General features: G+C 52.4%; 1 protein-coding gene across 1 annotated transcript; it reads right to left on the bottom strand.

Moving 5' to 3' along the window:
* Window positions 1-2425: 2425 nt before the first annotated feature.
* DDIT4 (DNA damage inducible transcript 4) lies at window positions 2426-4078 on the bottom strand. The gene is made up of 3 exons (XM_032312772.1): window positions 3918-4078; window positions 3540-3798; window positions 2426-3258 (listed from the first exon to the last, which is right to left on the bottom strand). Exons 2-3 carry the CDS (start codon window positions 3736-3738, stop codon window positions 2765-2767), a joined length of 693 nt encoding a protein of 230 aa, XP_032168663.1. The 5' UTR covers window positions 3739-3798; window positions 3918-4078; the 3' UTR covers window positions 2426-2764.
* Between the last annotated feature and the right edge of the window lie 12822 nt (window positions 4079-16900).

Here is a 16900-nt window from a genome sequence, read left to right as displayed (position 1 = left end):
CCAAAGTTGGATTTTATTTGTGAGTCTAAAAGCTTTATTAGCTTTCACTCTTAGCAACAAAGGAGCCTTTCCTATCTTCTCTTCAAGAGCCCAAAACCTGAGACGAAGCTCCTTGCTTCATCTTAAGAAGCCAGCCAGCTCCCACCTGGGGGCCCTTTGGTCCAGCTGAGGGGCATTTTCAAGCATTGTGATGAGGAAAGCCAGGCTGGTTTCAGGAGGTGGTGACTCAACGGTGCTTTCTTGGGAGCTCAGGCTTTCCTCTGGCCTCAGTCTGACCATCTAAGAAAAGGAGCTGAGTTGAGTGTGCTCAGTGCCTCCTGGTCTTGGAGAGGAGTTCCTGCTCACCATTGTATCCAGTTCTTGCCTCTAAATACCAACAAGACCGTCTTGGAGCTAGACACTGTTGTTTTCCCTGTTCTTCTTTTGGGGCAGGGACATACAGCTGTGAACATTGGAGCTGATCGTAATTCTCAGGGTAGTATACCCAGACACTGCCCAGAGGCTGAGTGCCCTTCATTCCCAGCTCCCACCCTGAGGGGCTGAAAGTGGACAAGGTCAGGCACGGCCAGAAGATGGTCATTGAAGGGCTGGGACCTGTGTTTACTAGTCCATGGAACATTAGTAACCCACGTCCCACCCAGACCTCACAGGGTGGCTATTAGAAGGATGTGCTAAGAAAAATGAGGGTGAGGGCTCCCCTAAAACTACACTGGGCACCTTCTCATTTGCTTTCGGCATTTTCAGATCTAGCTCTAACCCAACTGCATTCATTTTGGGGAACAAGTCATTCGGTTCTACCAAAGAGATGTGAGTCTTCTAAGCCATCCAAGTTTAGGACCCTGCGGTCGGAATCACTGATGAAAATGCCAGGAGGGCCCCACAAGGCACTCAGCCAGAATCTCCACCAGAGCCCAGGGATCTGTGTTTTTAACCTGGGCCCCACATGCTCAAGTGGGAGAACTACTGTTTTAACATTGGGCAAACAAGGCCGGCCTGGGACCAGGAAGAGAAACAAGGGAGATAACAACTCTCCAAAGGCCAGAGTGGGAGGTCTGTTCTCCCCACCCTCCGCTGGCACAGGGAGGGAGAAGTGGAAGGGCCTTGGCCTTCATCTGGCTCAATCCCAACTTCACTGATAAGGAAACTGGGGCCCAGAGAGCACAATGAGTTCAAGTTACCCAAAGAATTTATGCAGACAGGCCTGTTATCCCCATGCTTGGAATCCCTCAGCTCTACTCCTTCCCTGCTTCCCGGGAGGGAGTGTGTGTGTGTGTGTTATTCTGCACCTGCCAAGGCCACACCTCCCGGTAGCACTTCAGGCCTCTCAGAGGCCTATGGTCCTGGTCTATAAGAGGCTGGGATCAACTCTGTTTCTTGATACCGCAGCTCCCTAGCCTTTTACAGAGATCAGCTTTTTAATTTTCATGACCGTGTTAACAATGACCTATAACTTTTTCACATTAAGAAAAAATGTCTCTTAAGAGTCCTTGTAGTTCCTAAGTGCCTTGGGCTCAGGGAGCCCTGTATCAAACTCAGGGCAACCAGGTGAGCTCTCCCTCCCCAGACTCTGGCTCAGTGGGAGGTCTGACTCACTCCTGGCCTTCCAGGGCTTTCCAGCGCCTTCCCCTGGTAGCATCAGCCCGCCCAGAGCCAAGGCAGCCAGGGTTCTTGGCACAGACCGCACACAATACACATACCTTCATTACCAGGCTGGCAGGCAGCCCCGGAAAAGGACAGAGAAACACACAGGTGGACCTGGGCCTGAGTGTGCTTAAACATGCCTCTTCCCAGCTCCCCTCCTCCTCCTCTTATTTCACAGCAACAAGGAGACTCAACCATTTTAACAAACATTTTTTTTATTAGAAAAGTAAAAAATATTGCATAGGTCTTAATACTTGAACATCAAGTGTATTCATGAACAGCGAGTATCTTCATGTAAACAGTTCTAGATGGAAGACCCAGATGGCACTCCTTAGGGGGAGGGGTTCCAGCCCCCAACCCCAATCCCACCCCATCCCCTCACAGCTCCACTCCTCAGTACACAGCAGGGGATGGGCAAACGCAGCTCCCAGTTGTAGTTTTTCTTCAGGTGTCCAAGATCCCCAAGTGATCCCCACACCACCCCTTCCTCCTTACATTCATGCGTCTGTAAGATAGCTGCCTAGGACAGGTCAGTAGTGAAGCTCCGATCAAAAAAAAAAAAAAAAAAACAAAAAAAAAACCAAAACAAAACAAAACAAAAAACCACCGAACAACAACAAAACAACCAAAAGCTACAAAAACCAAAAACACATTTGGCCCCTTCAGACCGTGAGTACACAAACCACCTTGACCCACCCCCCCAACCAGGGCCGTTACCAGGAGCACACTCCCCTCCCCCCAACCCTGCAGAGGCCAGTGCAGCCCAGCCGCTCTCCTGGCTCTGTCACACCCCTGTTGTCTTAACTGTCAGTAACAATAAAAATGGTAAAGTACATGCTACATACACATCCAGCCAGGGGCCCGGTTGGCCCCTGAGCCTTTGTTTCATGCTACAGTACTGAGGGGCCGGGAGCCACCTGCTCGCCTCAGCCAGCCTCCATGGAAACGCAATGTTCCCCACCACACCTCAACCTTCCTCCCCTTCAGGTGGCTGCTCTCAGTTTTCCAAGGACAGGCTTCAGTCCCTCAGCTCCTGCCTGCCAGGGTCCACCTCAAAAAGTTCAGCTGTCTTTCTGTCATGGGGGCAGGGTCGCTCCCCCCCACCCCCCCCAAAGACCCGAGTTCAACACTCCTCAATGAGCAGCTGCTCCGAGCTGTACAGCTTTTTCTTGATGACTCGGAAGCCCGTGCTCAGCGTCAGGGACTGGCTGAAGCCCGGCACGAAGGGAGAGTTGGCAGAGCTGAACAGCCCCTGGATCTTAGGCCAGAGGCGTGAGTCCAGGCGCAGCACGAGGGTCAGCTGGAAGGTAGGCACCAGGCTGGGGTCGAGGGCCAGTTGCCCGACGCTGTGGCAGCTCTTGCCTTGCTCGACGCAGACGTCCAGCAGCGCCCCCCGCAGGCCGCACGGCTCGCTGTAGGCCAGGCGCAGCAGTTCCTTGCCCACCTGGCTCACCAGCTGGCCTGGCATCAGCAGGCGCGCGGGGCGCCGCGAGCCCAGCCGCGCCTGGGACAGGCTCTCCTGCAGCAACTGCATCAGGCTGGCACACAAGTGCTCATCCTCAGGGTCGCTGAGCAGCTCGAAGTCGGGCAAGGACACCCCATCTAGGTATGTCGAGTCTGGCAGAAAGAAAACACAGGAGACGGGTGTAAAAGCAGCTCCGAAAGGGGGAGGTGCTGTTTCGTTAAAGAAACCAATACACTCCTTCGCACTCCGTGCCTCAGTGTCTGCCCCACACGCGTATCCCATACTCCAATCCCCGTTTCTCCATCCCGCCGCCCCTTCCGCAATCGGGGTTCCGATGGCTTAGGAAGCCAAGGCGGCGCTGACTCCTTCCCGAGCGGCGCGCTCTCACCTCCCCGGCCCCTGGAGTCGAACCCGGTCTCCGCCCACGGCTTACCTTCCTCCGGCCCAAAGCCACTGTTGCTGCTGTCCAGGGACTCGCAGTCCGAGCTCTCCAGGCTCGCGCACCGGCCAAGACCCTCTTCTCGGGCCGCCGACCCCCAGGCTGAGCGCGGCGGCTGATCCGAGGTGGGAGTTCTGGACAAGGACGACGATGAAGAGGACGACGATGAGAAGCGATCCCAAAGGCTAGGCATGATGAAGACGGACGCCAGGACGTTTGCAGATGAGCTTTGGATGCGGAACCGCAGAAAACCCTATTAAGACACGAGGGACACGGGCCCGGCGTCAGTCTGGGGGCTGAACCAGACGCTGGGGATCCGCAGGACTGAGGCCTTCCCACGCAAGGATCAGCACACACAGAAGGGACACTTACCAGTTAGCTCCGCTGGCGAGAACTGCTAGGACAAGTGCGTACTGCCGCTTGAATGGATGAGCGAACTGGGACCAACCCCCGAGCGCTGCCCAGACCTGTCCCTTCTACCCACCCGCACCTCCCCCTTGGCCTGCCGCGGTCCCTAGCACCAGCACCGAGAGGCCTATAAGGACTAGTGCGGAGAGGCCACACCCCCTCTGCTCCGCGGCCCAATCCAGATCCGGGAGTGTGGCTGCCCTCAGCCAATGGGCTCGGGGCGCACGTTCGCAACGTTCTCTCCTGCCTGGTGACAGTGGTCTGGCCCCGCCCCCGTTGAATCCCGGAACGCTCCCAGCCGAACCCCGAGCCGCGACCACGCCCCCTTTCTGGAAGGGATCCGCGGCGGCTGCAGCTGCCAAGGTCCCCGAGGGCGCTCGCGGCAGGGGAGGATCAAGGAAAGACTTGTTTATTATAGGGTCCTGTTGCTGGGGGAGGGGGTAGCCGTGACCGCGCGGGGGAAAAGCCGGGGGAACTTGAGGGGGCGGTGGGTCGGGAAAACGGTTGCCCCCAGCGTCTGGGAGCCTGCGACTGACTATAGGCACAAGTAGGCGCTCGGGCGGATGCCTGTGGGACGGCGGCGCGGGCAGCAAACGTTACCCGGCAGGCCCTCGCGCACGTCCCCCACGCTGACCCAGCCTTGCAAAGGGTCGAAATATGGAGGTGGCGTCCAGACTGGGCAGCTCTGGGCCCGGAGCTCTGTCTTCCTTGCAACCCCGCCCGCCTGATAACTCTACTGCCCCAGGGGTGGGTTAATGGGGAGGTCGATGCCCCGCAGGATCCCCGTCCCCAAATCATGTCCGCTCCCACCCCCAACTGCTTCCAAGGAGAGGGTTTGGGGAGGGTGGCAAGAAAAGTGTTGTTGAGCTCGCGTTCCTAGCGCCTGGACTTGGGGCTGAGAACGGGGATCCGTATCAGGACACACGGACCCTTAGCGGGTCCCACAAAACCGACCGCGGTGCGGTTCTGCCTTCCCCACCCGCTGTGCCCGAGAGTCCCCCGGGTGTCTGCCGGGTCCTAGCGCCCCTCCCTCCAGTGCGCTTTGTGTAAAAGACCCGGAGAGTTGCATCAGGACCAAGGACCAAGATCTCGGGAAAAGTCCAGGAGTGCAATGGCCATCCCCTGTTTCGTCATTCAGGCGGCGCTACAGGAAATCTGGCCTGACGGCGGTGGTCGAACACAAATAACGATTGCTGAGGAGGAGGTTCAGATGGACTCGAGCTTTACGTCTTTAAAGGCTTACGAATATGGGACACCGGGATCCCGAAGGAAGAGGAAATCAAATTTACATCAGGCTCTCGCACTCCAAAAGCCTAACCAGATCTGACCGGCAAGCCTCGCCTCGGGGGCGGGCTTGCGCGTGACAGATGACACTTGCCGGAGGTCGGCCCCTGCCATCCTCACCCCGACCTAATTGGAAAAAAAAAAAAAGAAAGAAAGAAAGAAAAGAAAGGCTGACCAGTGGGACTTTCATGCAAACCAACACTTGAGCTGGAAAGGACCAAAATTCAAGCCCTGCACCGCATCCCCATTTTCCAGAGGGAAGAACCGCCTCTGAAGACAAATTTATGGATAAAAAATAAATTAGGGGAATCAGATTAGAAGATAGTGTTAAGACTGCTGCACAATAGAATAATAGTCTCTCAGCCTCTGGGGCGCTGAAGGCCTGAACACTGGTCCCTTCTTCCTGTCCTCCGAACTCTGATCACTCCGCGGGGAGCCTCAAAGACCCCCAGGGTCAAGGTGGTTAGGGGAAGTGCTTGGAGGGCTGGTGGTAGATGACATTCTTTTGAAACTACCCTTTACTGAGGTGGGGCAATCCCCCTATGGATGTTCTTTTTGTCTCCCAGACAGAAGATCAGAGAATAAATGGGTCAGAGGACCACTTGCGCTTCCCACCAGGCAGACTGGGCTGGGGACACTTGAGACAGAAGGAGATAGATTTTGTATGTTTTCTTTCTCTCTCTCTCTCTGGCAGAAATTTAAAAAGGAAATATTTCAGAAAAATATGTGGAACACTAAGAAAAATAGAATTTTTTTTTTAAAGTGGATATTCATAAGCAAAAGAATCCGGAGCCAGTTTGGAAAGGTTGGTTCATTAGGAATCATTCATATTCAATAAACACCATCATGAAGTAATGTTCTAAACACCTTTTTTTATTCACTGTCTCATTCTGTTAATAAAACAGTTTTTCCAAATGGGAAGGGCTGTGTTAATGGGCACTGTGTAATTTTGTTTCTTTTCAAAAGAAATCCATTCATGTTGTCTCATTGTGTTTTTTAAAAGGTGATGAAAAGGGGCGCCTGGGTGGCTCAGTGGGTTAAAGCCTCTGCCTTTGGCTCAGGTCATGATCTCAGGGTCTTGGGATCGAGCCCTGCATTGGCTGTCTGCTCAGCAGGGAGCCTGCTTCCCTTCCTCTCTCTCTGCCTGCCTCTCTACCTACCTGTGATGGATCTCTCTTCTCTCTCTCTCTGTCAAATAAATAAATAAAATCTTAAAAAAAAAAAAAAAGTGATGAAAAAAGGACCCGCAGTCTTAACCCTGGAGGTTTTTCCCTGAGTAGGAGGGAGTGGGCTACAGGTTAAGGATAGACAATCACCTGCTAGGAGGCCTGTCTGGCTGGGGAGGCTCCAAATGGCTTTCTGCACTTAAACTTTTCATGTCTGTGAAGGAGAGGGCAAAGCCCCATACCATTGTCTGCCAGGAGAACCTTTGGACCGAGACCAGGGATTTCTTAACTGTTAGCCCCTCTGTGGAATCAGGGTGAAGGGCAGTGGTTCATTGTGTGAGATTAAGGATGGGATCCCTTCCACCTGGCTGGGGCTGGAAAGACTTCATTACCACCTCCCACTCTCCTCCCACACTGAAGCAGATGGGGGAGGTAGGAAACTCCTGGGGAGCAGGCAGCTCTGTCTCCTCGCCTCTGCCTCCCAGCCAGGCCTCTTTAGAAACCTCAAAGATACTATAAACCCTGCTTTTGGTGTTCTTCTCTTTCCCTACTCTTCTCCTTGAGCCTAAGCTGTCTGCCCGTCAGACATGCCTGATCATGCCCCCGCCCACAGCCTAGGAGACCCAGCTCTGTCACCTCTGCCTCCAAGAAGCCTTCCCAGCACATCCACTCCAACCCTCCCAACCCTCAGGCCGCCCCCCCCCCCTCCCCGCCTCATGTCATCCTTATACCCTGTGCAGATCTCTGTGAATAACTGTTTCCCCTTCAATCTTCCTGTTGGACTGCAAGTTTCTTAACTTCCAGTGGACAGCACATAGTAAAGGCTCAGCGAATATTCCTTGGATGAAGAGGTGAATGAACAAATGGATGGCTGGACAGAGCACGAAGGTGAATTTTCCCACAATTACAGACCTACATCCGGATTCCCAGGAACCTAGGTGGGCCTCAGGCAGGGGTAGGGTAGAGGGGTGGGGAGTGGGGTGGGGGCGGTGGGCTTTGGAATATCTGGATGCTATCTTTCTCTCCACCTTCTGACAAGGGCTGCCCAGAGCCTTAGATGTATCTGAACCCTTCCCCTCCTCCTCAGCACAGGTCTGGGAGTGGGACTTCTAAGGCAATTTAGTTCTCCAGTTGGAATATAGTGTGTGAGCCCAGGAAGCTAGGGAAAGAGGTTGACATTGTATAAAGGGCTGATGTGGGGAAGCTTTTAAAGCACTTAATACCTGACCCTCAAGTGCTTCAAAACACTTGAAAAAAAAAAACCACTTTTTTGGGATAAAATTCACATATAAAGGTAACATTAAGGTGAACAATTCAGTAGCATTAAATAGAGTCCCAATGTTGTGCCACCCCAACACCTTGACTTCCAAAACACCTTTATCATCCCAAAGGAGACCCCAGACCCAAGCATGTGGTCACTATCCTCAAAATACTTTTGAGGAGAGGAGCAGGGCTGCTCCTTTGCACAATTCCAGAGGGCACCATTCGCATTCAAGTCTATGCGTTTCCATGGGTCTTCTGGGAATTCTGCTCTAGGGAGTTCTGGTCCCATAGACACAATGCGCCACATGGAATTGGCATCAAGAGTGGCTGAATTCTGAGCAGGAGTGGCCTAGGGTCACATCCTGGCTGACTCAGGCCTCTGGAGCTAGTAACCCGGCCCCATGTCCCAGTCTCTGTGGCCAGGGCCCTCACCGCGCAGACACTGCCTCTTCCTGGGCTCTGTTCTATTCCCGTGGGACCGGCCACAATCTGCCACTGAAAGTCAATGAGCACTCACTCCTGGCCTCCTGCCTCTCCCTGGCGGGTTTTGTCCACCACACTGGTTCCCAGGGCCTCAGTCTGGCAAACTGCCCCAGTCGAGTTTGGGAAGTTAAACCAGATCTTGGGGTGGGAACCCTAGAATTCACGATGGGAACCCCCAAAGGCCAGCCAGCTTGCCTGCAAGGCTCTGCTTGGGTGCCTTTGCAGGTCTTTTGGAAACATCTCACGGAGTATAGTGGAGGTGGCAGGCGGAGCCTGTTGGTCAGGGCAGTGGGGAGAGGGTGGAGTGGTGTGATAGGAGGTGGGGACAATGAAGCCAGCAAAAGTGTTCCCAGGACTTCTGTGGCTTTTTTATTTGAAAAACAACAAACAACTTTATCAAAATAGCAAGATGGTTAAGTGCACCTGGTTTACTAGGAGGGCTGTGCAAAGCTGTTGGCAGCCCCAGGCTGCAGACAGGATTTTGACTGTGCTCTAGGATGAAGACCCTATAAACTCTGTGGGGAGGGGCACCTGTGTGGCTCAGTGGGTTAAAGCCTCTGCCTTCAGCTCAGGTCATGATCCTAGGGTCCGGGATCGATCCCCACATCGGGCTCTCTGCTCAGCAGGGAGCCTGCTTCCCTTCCTCTCTCTCTGCCTGCTTCTCTACTTGTAATCTGTCTGTCAAATAAAAAAAAAATAAAAAATAAAAAACTCTGTGGGGAGTCTTTTTGCAAATGGAAATACTAACAATACATTGTGTTGTGTAGGCTATCAAAGAAAAAGTTTTTGCAAGGTATTATCTCTACTTATACCCTGAGGAACTGAGGAAGGAATATAGTACCATTCTACAGAGGAAGAAACTGAGGCCCGGAGTGAGAGTCCAGCCATTTCAACCAAAGGCTTTCAAGCCCAAATGACAATTAGAATCATCTGAGGGAGTTTGTAACCATAGATTCTCATCCACAACCCCTGTTTTGATTTGGTAGGTCTGCATTGGGGCCCTTTTGTACAACTGTCTAAGTGATCCTTTTTTTTTTTTTAAAGGTTTTATTTTTTAAGCAATTTCCACACACAACGTGGGGCTCAACCCCACAACTGTGAGATCAAGAGCCAGGTGCTCTACTGACTGAACTGAGCCAGCCAGGTGCCTGCTCCTGCTCTGTTTTAGAGAGGTCTGCTGACCTCTCAGAAACAAAGGTAGGTCCTTTAAGGAATGCTGGGTTAGCTCCCCAGCCTATCAAATGGCTTGCCTGTGAGGTGGGGGTGGGTTAAGGGCGGTCAGGTGGCGTGCAACTGCAGAGACTAGGCCCATACCTGATGGAGGTGAGCCCACAGCCAGCCACTTCTGGGAATCCTACATTTCACAAGTCATTTCCTCAGGGAACAGGGCAAAGGCAGGGGGCACCCCACACCCCTGAGATCCTGACCTGAGCCAACATCAAAAGTCAGATCCTTAATCAACTGAGCCACCTAGGGTAGGGGCCCCTATTTATTTATTTTTTAAGTAACCTCTACCTCCAATGTGGGACTCAAACTCGTGACCCCCAAGCTCGAGAGTCATATGTACTATCAACTGAGCCAGCCAGGCACTCCTAGTAGCAAACTTTTCAATCACTAGTTAAATGACTTAATTCCTCCCTTCCCCACTCAAAACAAACAAGCAAACAAGAAAACCCCCCAAAAAACCTTTTAATAAAAAAAAAAAGACACACTGTGATTATCCTGTGGCTTCATGTAGTGTTGGGATTTCTATACCCCAGCTTTGAAAACCCAGAACTAGAGAATCTCAAAGGCCTCTTCAACCTCCACAAGGATTATAATGAAGGAAAAATCCTGTAAGTTCCATGGAGCTGCTTTTCTGAAAATCCCAGGCCTGGCCTGTAGGGGGATGGACCCTACCCGGGAAGGTAGAAACAGCCGTTCCAGGTCCAGCCCTTTCCGTGTTCTTGCCTTTTGAGGGTTTTCAATTGCCATCTATCAAAAGGGAGAGAGGGGTCAGAGTGGATTTGTTCATCCAGCTGGGGCTGGGGTGGAGGTGACAAGAATAGACAGGAGCTGCCACACAGAGAAGACAGCCTGAATCGGGGCTCACAACCTGCCCAGGCAGCAAAATGAGCTCACTTATTTTGACTTTCCAGAGAGAAGAGACCGGGAGGGATGTCAGGCTTCTGGGTATTCCAAGGGGCAGGGGTGACTGGGCCTGGATTAGAGTGCTCAGTAGAGATGGGGAGTTGGCCCTCTCACTGTCAGAGTTCTTCTTTTGGTGGAATGTACCTTAAAATCCTTGAATGTTGGGGGACCTGGGTGGCTCAGTTGGTTAAGCGTCTGTCTTCTGTTCAGGTCATGATCTTGGGGTCCTGGGATTAAGCCCCACATCAGGCACCCGGCTCAGCGGGGAGTCTACTTCTCCCTCTCCCTCTGCCCCTACCTCCACTCCTGCATACTCTCTCTCTCAAATAAATAAATAAAATCTTTTAAAAAAGTCCTTCAATGTTAGGGCCAGCAGGCCCCAGAAGAGCACCTCTTCCAGCCTTCCCACCTGCCCACTTTCTGGACAAGGAACTGAGCTGGAGGGTGAGGAGACTTACGTGGTGCCCTCCATCTCCCACTTAGTCTTCGGGAACTTTCTTTTCTCAGGCTTGCTCCACTTTGTCATCCCTCTGCCAAGCCTATAATGTCACTCAGAAGTGTTATGACCTCCTATGGCCTTAGTAGCCAAAGGCTTGGGAAATTCAGGTCCGTGCAGAAGGCAGCTTCCCAGGGTCTACTAAGGCCTTTTTCTGGAATTCCTGGGCTGACAGAAATGTGACCTGGCAACTTTGCCACCTGCTTACAAAGATCTGTGACCTTCCTGGAGCTCTTTATGATATGAAAAACACTTCCATGTTCTTTAGTATTTCCATAACACTGTCAATAAAAATAACTAATATTTGCAGACTGTAGGGAAGACAGGGCTCACCAGTGTCATTTTACAGATGAGAAAACTGAGGTTCAGATAGGTGCCGTGACTTGACTAAGGTCCTACAGTCATTGGTAGGCTGGAGCCATGACTCTGGATCTAGGCTCAATTTCCCAATTCCATGCTACCGACAGGCTTAGTTGTGAGCCAGAGGGGACGGCTGGCAATGTGGGACAGTACGTGTTGGGGAGTGATGGCAGGAACACGCAGAACTGAACGCACGGAGTTGCTGTGGAGTTGTTAACCAAAAAACTTTCTCTCCTGGGTTGGTCCTTGTTTGATCTGATCAGGTTCTTCCTCCCGCCGCAGAATTCAGCAGGTTCCAGCAGTGCTGATTTAGTAGCAAAGCAGAGTGCCACCCAAGGGGTGTCCCTTTAGCTAGATACTCTCAGACCCAGACATGACAGTAATTGTCACCGCAGCCCCCACTTCAGGTATCCTTCCACAGAGCTCTGGTCTCCCCTAGAAAGGCCAGTCTGGGAAGTGGTGCGCCCAAAGTGGGGCCTCTCCCTTCCCAGTGTCCCTTTCGTCACTCATAAAGGACAGACTGTAGCACAGGAATCCAGCAGCTAGTGCTGCATCTTTTTGTACTTAAAAAACAAACGCAGGGAAACACACAAAAAAATTCTAGACTTTTAGGCTCTGCTCTGGGAAGAGGTGCACACAAAAGCTGAACCCACTTGCCAGAGATATACAGTGGCAGTCTGCAGTGAGGCCACCCGGGATGGGGGATGGGAAGCCCCGCCCCCCCACCCCGCTGTCCCCTCCTTCCGTCACCCCACCTCCCGCAGAGGTGCGCCCTCAGGGGAGCCCGGCCAAGGAGGTGACAGATGCAGAGCAGCTGAATGGGGGTGGGGGTAGGGGGACTTGTCACAGTGGACCCCCTACCGGTGTGGGGGGGGAAGCGGGGGACGTGACTTGGAGAACGTGCATCTGGGGTACCCGTGGCGGATCAGTGTTGGACTGGGGAGAAGGGCGGGGGTGGCCCCCTGGAGGAACGAGACTCCTCCCACCGCCCGGGAGAAAAGCTGCCCCGCCGCAAATGCTGAGCTCAGCGCTCCGCTCGGGTCGCCTGGCTGCTGGGTGGGGGCAGGGCGGAGGGGCCGTCGCCGTTCTGTTGAGGGCAAAAGAGGGGGAAGTAGAGGAGGAGGGGAGGGAGGGAAAGGCTGAGGAGGCCCTCACAACCCTGAGGCTCTGACTCTCCTCCGACCGGGTCGCTAACAAAGCTTTCTCTGTTGGGGAAGGGGAGGGAGGCCTCTCGGGTGCACGCACAACCTTAGGGGGGCGGGCGGGGGAGTGTCTGTGAGTCATCACCCCAAACCCTGACTTAGCCCCAAGAACCGCGTCAGAGAGGCCAAGTCCTTGTGCCCTCTGACCCCAGGATTTGTCTGGTGGAGGAAGTGCAGGGTTGCAGGCCAGAACCACCGGCCACCTGCAGCTTGCCGGGGAAGGGAGTTTCATTTAGGGCAACCTTGAAAAGAGCAGGGAATGAACAGCCTGGGGAGGAGAAGGAAGAAAACCCTTTGTACCCACCCGGCATAAATGGTTACCCAGACCAAATGGGTGGGTGGCTATTTTTGAGGTGACCTACATACCTATTTGCCTCTTTATCTTTTTATTATCACACATGGTTATTAGGGGAGCTTTTCTTTAGCACTTGGTGCAGCTGCCGCATTTGCTGAGGGCTGCTCAATGAGGCATGTGGCCTCCCTCTCCCAGGAAGTTTTAAGGACATCAGCAGGCCTGTAGAAGCTTCACCAAGCTCTTTCCCCAGAAAACAGGATCCTAATCCTGTAACACCAGCTTCAGAGCTGATCAGCCCTGGAGGCAAGAAATGACCTCCAGACTTGACAGTGATGTCACTGCGTTTGCTGAGGCTGCCCTAAAGCCCCCCCCCACACACACACACACCCCTGGCCCCCAGCTGGGCCTCTGCTCCTGCCAAAGCTGATCTTGTGGTCCCATAGGCCCACACTATGGCAGGTGAGGTTTTCCTTCACAGGTAGAGCAAATGAGGCACAGAGCTGAGTTGTGACAGAACTGGTCTGGGATTTACTGCTGCAATTCTGGAGAAAACTCTTAAGTAGAAACAAGGACAGCCTGCCACTTTCACTTGATTTTACCTTTGCTCAGCCTCACTAAGGCCTCCCTCTCAAATCTTTTAATACCTCCCCACTGCCTTGAGAGCAAGTCTGGTTCCTTACCTAGGCCTAGGAAGCCTCTAGGGCAGCCCCTTGCTATCTCTAGATTCATCTTCCTCCCACAGCCCAGGAGGGGAAAAAAATCACATCTGGTTCTAATTACCTCTGAAACGCTCTTAAATTTTCCATAAAGTACAGTATGCATGGCTTTGTGTATACAACTTTGCACAGTAATATGTATGTAGATGTGCAAAATATATACACCCATGTACAGTAGATTATAAAGGAGGACATCAAAGTATAAGCATATAATTTACAGTATTTTTAATCACACTAAAGAGAAGCAGACACATAGATCTGGAAGTGAGACTGGCTGAGGTAACAGCAGATTTCTGTCTTCTCCTATCTGGTGCCTCTTGAGTATGAAATCTTTGGCCTGGGAGGAGAATGGGGGACACTTGCACTCCTTAAACTCTTCTTTGCTGGGGTTTTTCCTTTAATGCTACTATCATTGACTTTGCCCACATGCCCTGTGCTCTGTAAGAAGTCTTTCTTCTGTGGTGTTAAGTGTCTTCACACTGATTACTCTTCCCAGATGCCTTTTTAGCACCTTCTAGCTCTAAGAGCTGGTCTCAAGTTCAGGGCCGTTGAGGAGCCTACCTTGAACACCTGTGGGAAGCTCCATGTTCCCCTGTTAGGGTGTAAGAGCGGGGTGGGGGTGGGGGTCCACGCCAAAGCTGCCTGGGGTGGGGGTAAGTTGCTTAATTCTCACTTGACATTGTATGTTGAAATCATCCTATCTTTGGTCTGATACCACGTCCCATTGAAACTCCTTCACGCATTTTTTTTTTAAGATTTTATTTATTTATTTGAGAGAGAGAGTGAGAGAGAGCATGAGAGGGGACAAGGTCAGTGGGAGAAGCAGACTCCCCATGGAACTTGGAACCCGATGTGGGATTTGATCCTGGGACTCCAGGATCATGACCTGAGCTGAAAGCAGTTGCCCAACCAACTGAGCCCCCCAGGCACCCCATCCTTCATTTATTTTAAATCTTTAAACACCCACCAACACAGATGCCGTCACACACACACACACACACACCCCTCTGTATGTTAGCTACATACAGTATATGCTCAGAAAGTATTTGGCCCAGAACTGAATGGAACTAGAGCCCACATGGACTCAGGGTCAATGTGGAATCAGTGAGAAGTCTCCCCTGCCCCCTCGCAGGCAGTGGGGAGCTTGCTTCCTGTGAACCCTGATAGCATTTATTATTGTCACAGAAAGTTCAAACTGAAAGGGGGATTTCCCTTCTTGTCAGATGAGAAGACTAAAGGGGAAGTATCCAAAGCAGCCCAGAGTGGGAGCCAGATCCCACAGTCTACTGGCTCGCGCTGGCCCTCTTTCCCTTCACCTTGTCTCCTCTAAGGAGAGGTCTTCCCTGGTGGCCCAGTCCTTCTTTTCCTCTGTGGTTTCCTTTCAAGGCACTTGTTCTGTATGGAATTATATGTGTATCTATGTGGGCATCCAGTGCCTGTCTTTCCAAAGAAACTCCAAGCTCCGGGAGGCCGAGGGCTATATCTGTTTCATCCTGGAGCCCTAGTCCCCTGCAAAAAGCCAGGCCCACCGAGTTTCTAACAACTATATATGAGTAGAAAAAAATAGGCATCCATGTGGCCTGAGAACCTCCTCATATCTCCTAGGGCAGCACTGAGATGGGATCAAAAACTGGAGAGTTGACAGGCCTAGGGTGCCCCTTGCCGGAGCTTTGGGGGCAAACACCCTGTCTTGGGGAGCTTAAGGTCTAGGAAGGGGAGCTGAGGCTCCTAATGAATGACGTCACTAGAGTTGGAAGTAACCATCAGACTGGGTGCTGGAGTCAAGCCAAGGTGCAGAGGGCAGACTGGAGGCCTGAGCCCCAGGGCAGGGAACCAGTCAGAGAGCCATTGCAAAACCTGAAAACCACCCAAGTGTCCACGGCAGGAGAATGGTTAAATCAACTGGAGTACGGCCACGCCACGGAATATTATGTGGGTGTGCAAAAGAGTGAGGTAGATTTTAGAAAGAGGTCCAAGATATATTGTTCAATAAAGAGAACACGAGGCAGAACAATTTGTGCACTAGCTTCTCATTCTGAAGCGAAAACAAGACACTCCCCTGCAGACACACGTTCAACTGTGTGGAGAAAACATCTAGAAGGATACTGGGAAAACTGTTCACAGATGTTATCTCTGAGGGATGATGGGGAGGGCGAGGTTTTACTTTTTCACTTTACACCTTATGCACTGTTGGATTTTGACCATGAGCTCATAGTACTTTCACAAGAGTGTTTTGTTTTTGCGTTTCGCTGTTGCAGGACTGGGGTGGGGGGTGGTTGGGGGTGAATGTTGGTGAGATGTCCTGCAGAGTGAGGGGCCGCTGACAGGACCTAGGGAGGTGGAGGCAGGGGCTGAGAAGGTCCAAATGGGGAAAAAGTGAGGATGACTGTGGAGATGGGGGCCCCAGGTGGAGATGGGATGTGAGAAGCACACTGCAGGGCACCAGGGTTTCATTTGAGGGGACTGACCCGCCCCACAGTGCTGGTGGCCCTGGGCTGGGGACAAGGAGCCCAAGGCCTGGAAACCTTGACTTTTGGGAACAAGGGCAAGAAAAGGGAGAAGGTCGACCTTTAGGACCCTACGGATTCCTTGGCCGTTTCACCATCCTTAGGGTACAAACCGTTCTGGCTGCCGCACGGAAACAAACAGAGCGAGGAGGGGCCCAGCCCTAGCCGGCTGGCGGAGGTCTGCCTTCCACCGACTGCTGTGTGGTGTGCCGCCTGGGTCCCCGCCCTCCCCCTGCTTGCTCTTGTGGGCTGACGTCCAGGCCCTGGGTGAAAGGCCAGGACTTCTGGCCCCTTCTGGAGACAAAGCCCCTTCCCAGGACCAGGAGCAAAGGAAGCCAGAACAATGCTGTTCATGGAGATTTGGGGAGAGGGAGCTAAGTAGGGGCAGGAGAAGTTTCTTGGCTCAGATAAGCCAGTAAAAGCCTGGAGAAGGTCAAAGATGAGGAATGTTCTGTGATTTCTAAGACAGCAGCTCATTTATCTCATAAACACTTGCTCTAAGCCTGAGTCCAGTAATACTGGCCCCATGCAAACTGGGTAAGAGCCCTCCTGGGAGGGCCTGCGTTAGAAGGCTTGTTTCTAGGTCTCCTCCACAAAAGTCCCCCTGAAAGGAAGGAGGGAGATGTCCACCATGTGCCGTGAGGACTGTCACACATTTACTTTGCCCCACAACCTTCTGAAGGAGGTATTCTTCGACAAACCAGGAACCAGGCTGAGAGCATGGTGCTGTGTCCCTGACCACATGGGTAGGAAGTGTTAAAACTGGGATTTGAACCTGGGTGTGCCTGTGTCCCACTTATAATTTGGTTGCTTGGAGCTTAGAACACATTTTCCCATCAAAATAATGCTGTAAGTGGTGGTTTGGTTGCCATAATGGCCTCGCTCACCCAGGGTATAGCCGGAATTAATTCTATGTTTCTGTGTGGTTGTGGATGAATCAGGCTTCTGCGGGCTAGCCTGGAAACCCACTGGAGAGGGAAAATGCATCTGAGGGTGTGCCCAGCTGGGAACCCTTGCCCTTACTATAGTGTCTGACTCAGGGCAG

The sequence above is a fragment of the Mustela erminea genome, chromosome 14 (genome assembly GCF_009829155.1).
Source record: "Mustela erminea isolate mMusErm1 chromosome 14, mMusErm1.Pri, whole genome shotgun sequence".
Classification (NCBI taxonomy): Eukaryota; Metazoa; Chordata; class Mammalia; order Carnivora; family Mustelidae; genus Mustela; species Mustela erminea.
This window is presented reverse-complemented; position numbering and strand designations above follow the sequence as displayed.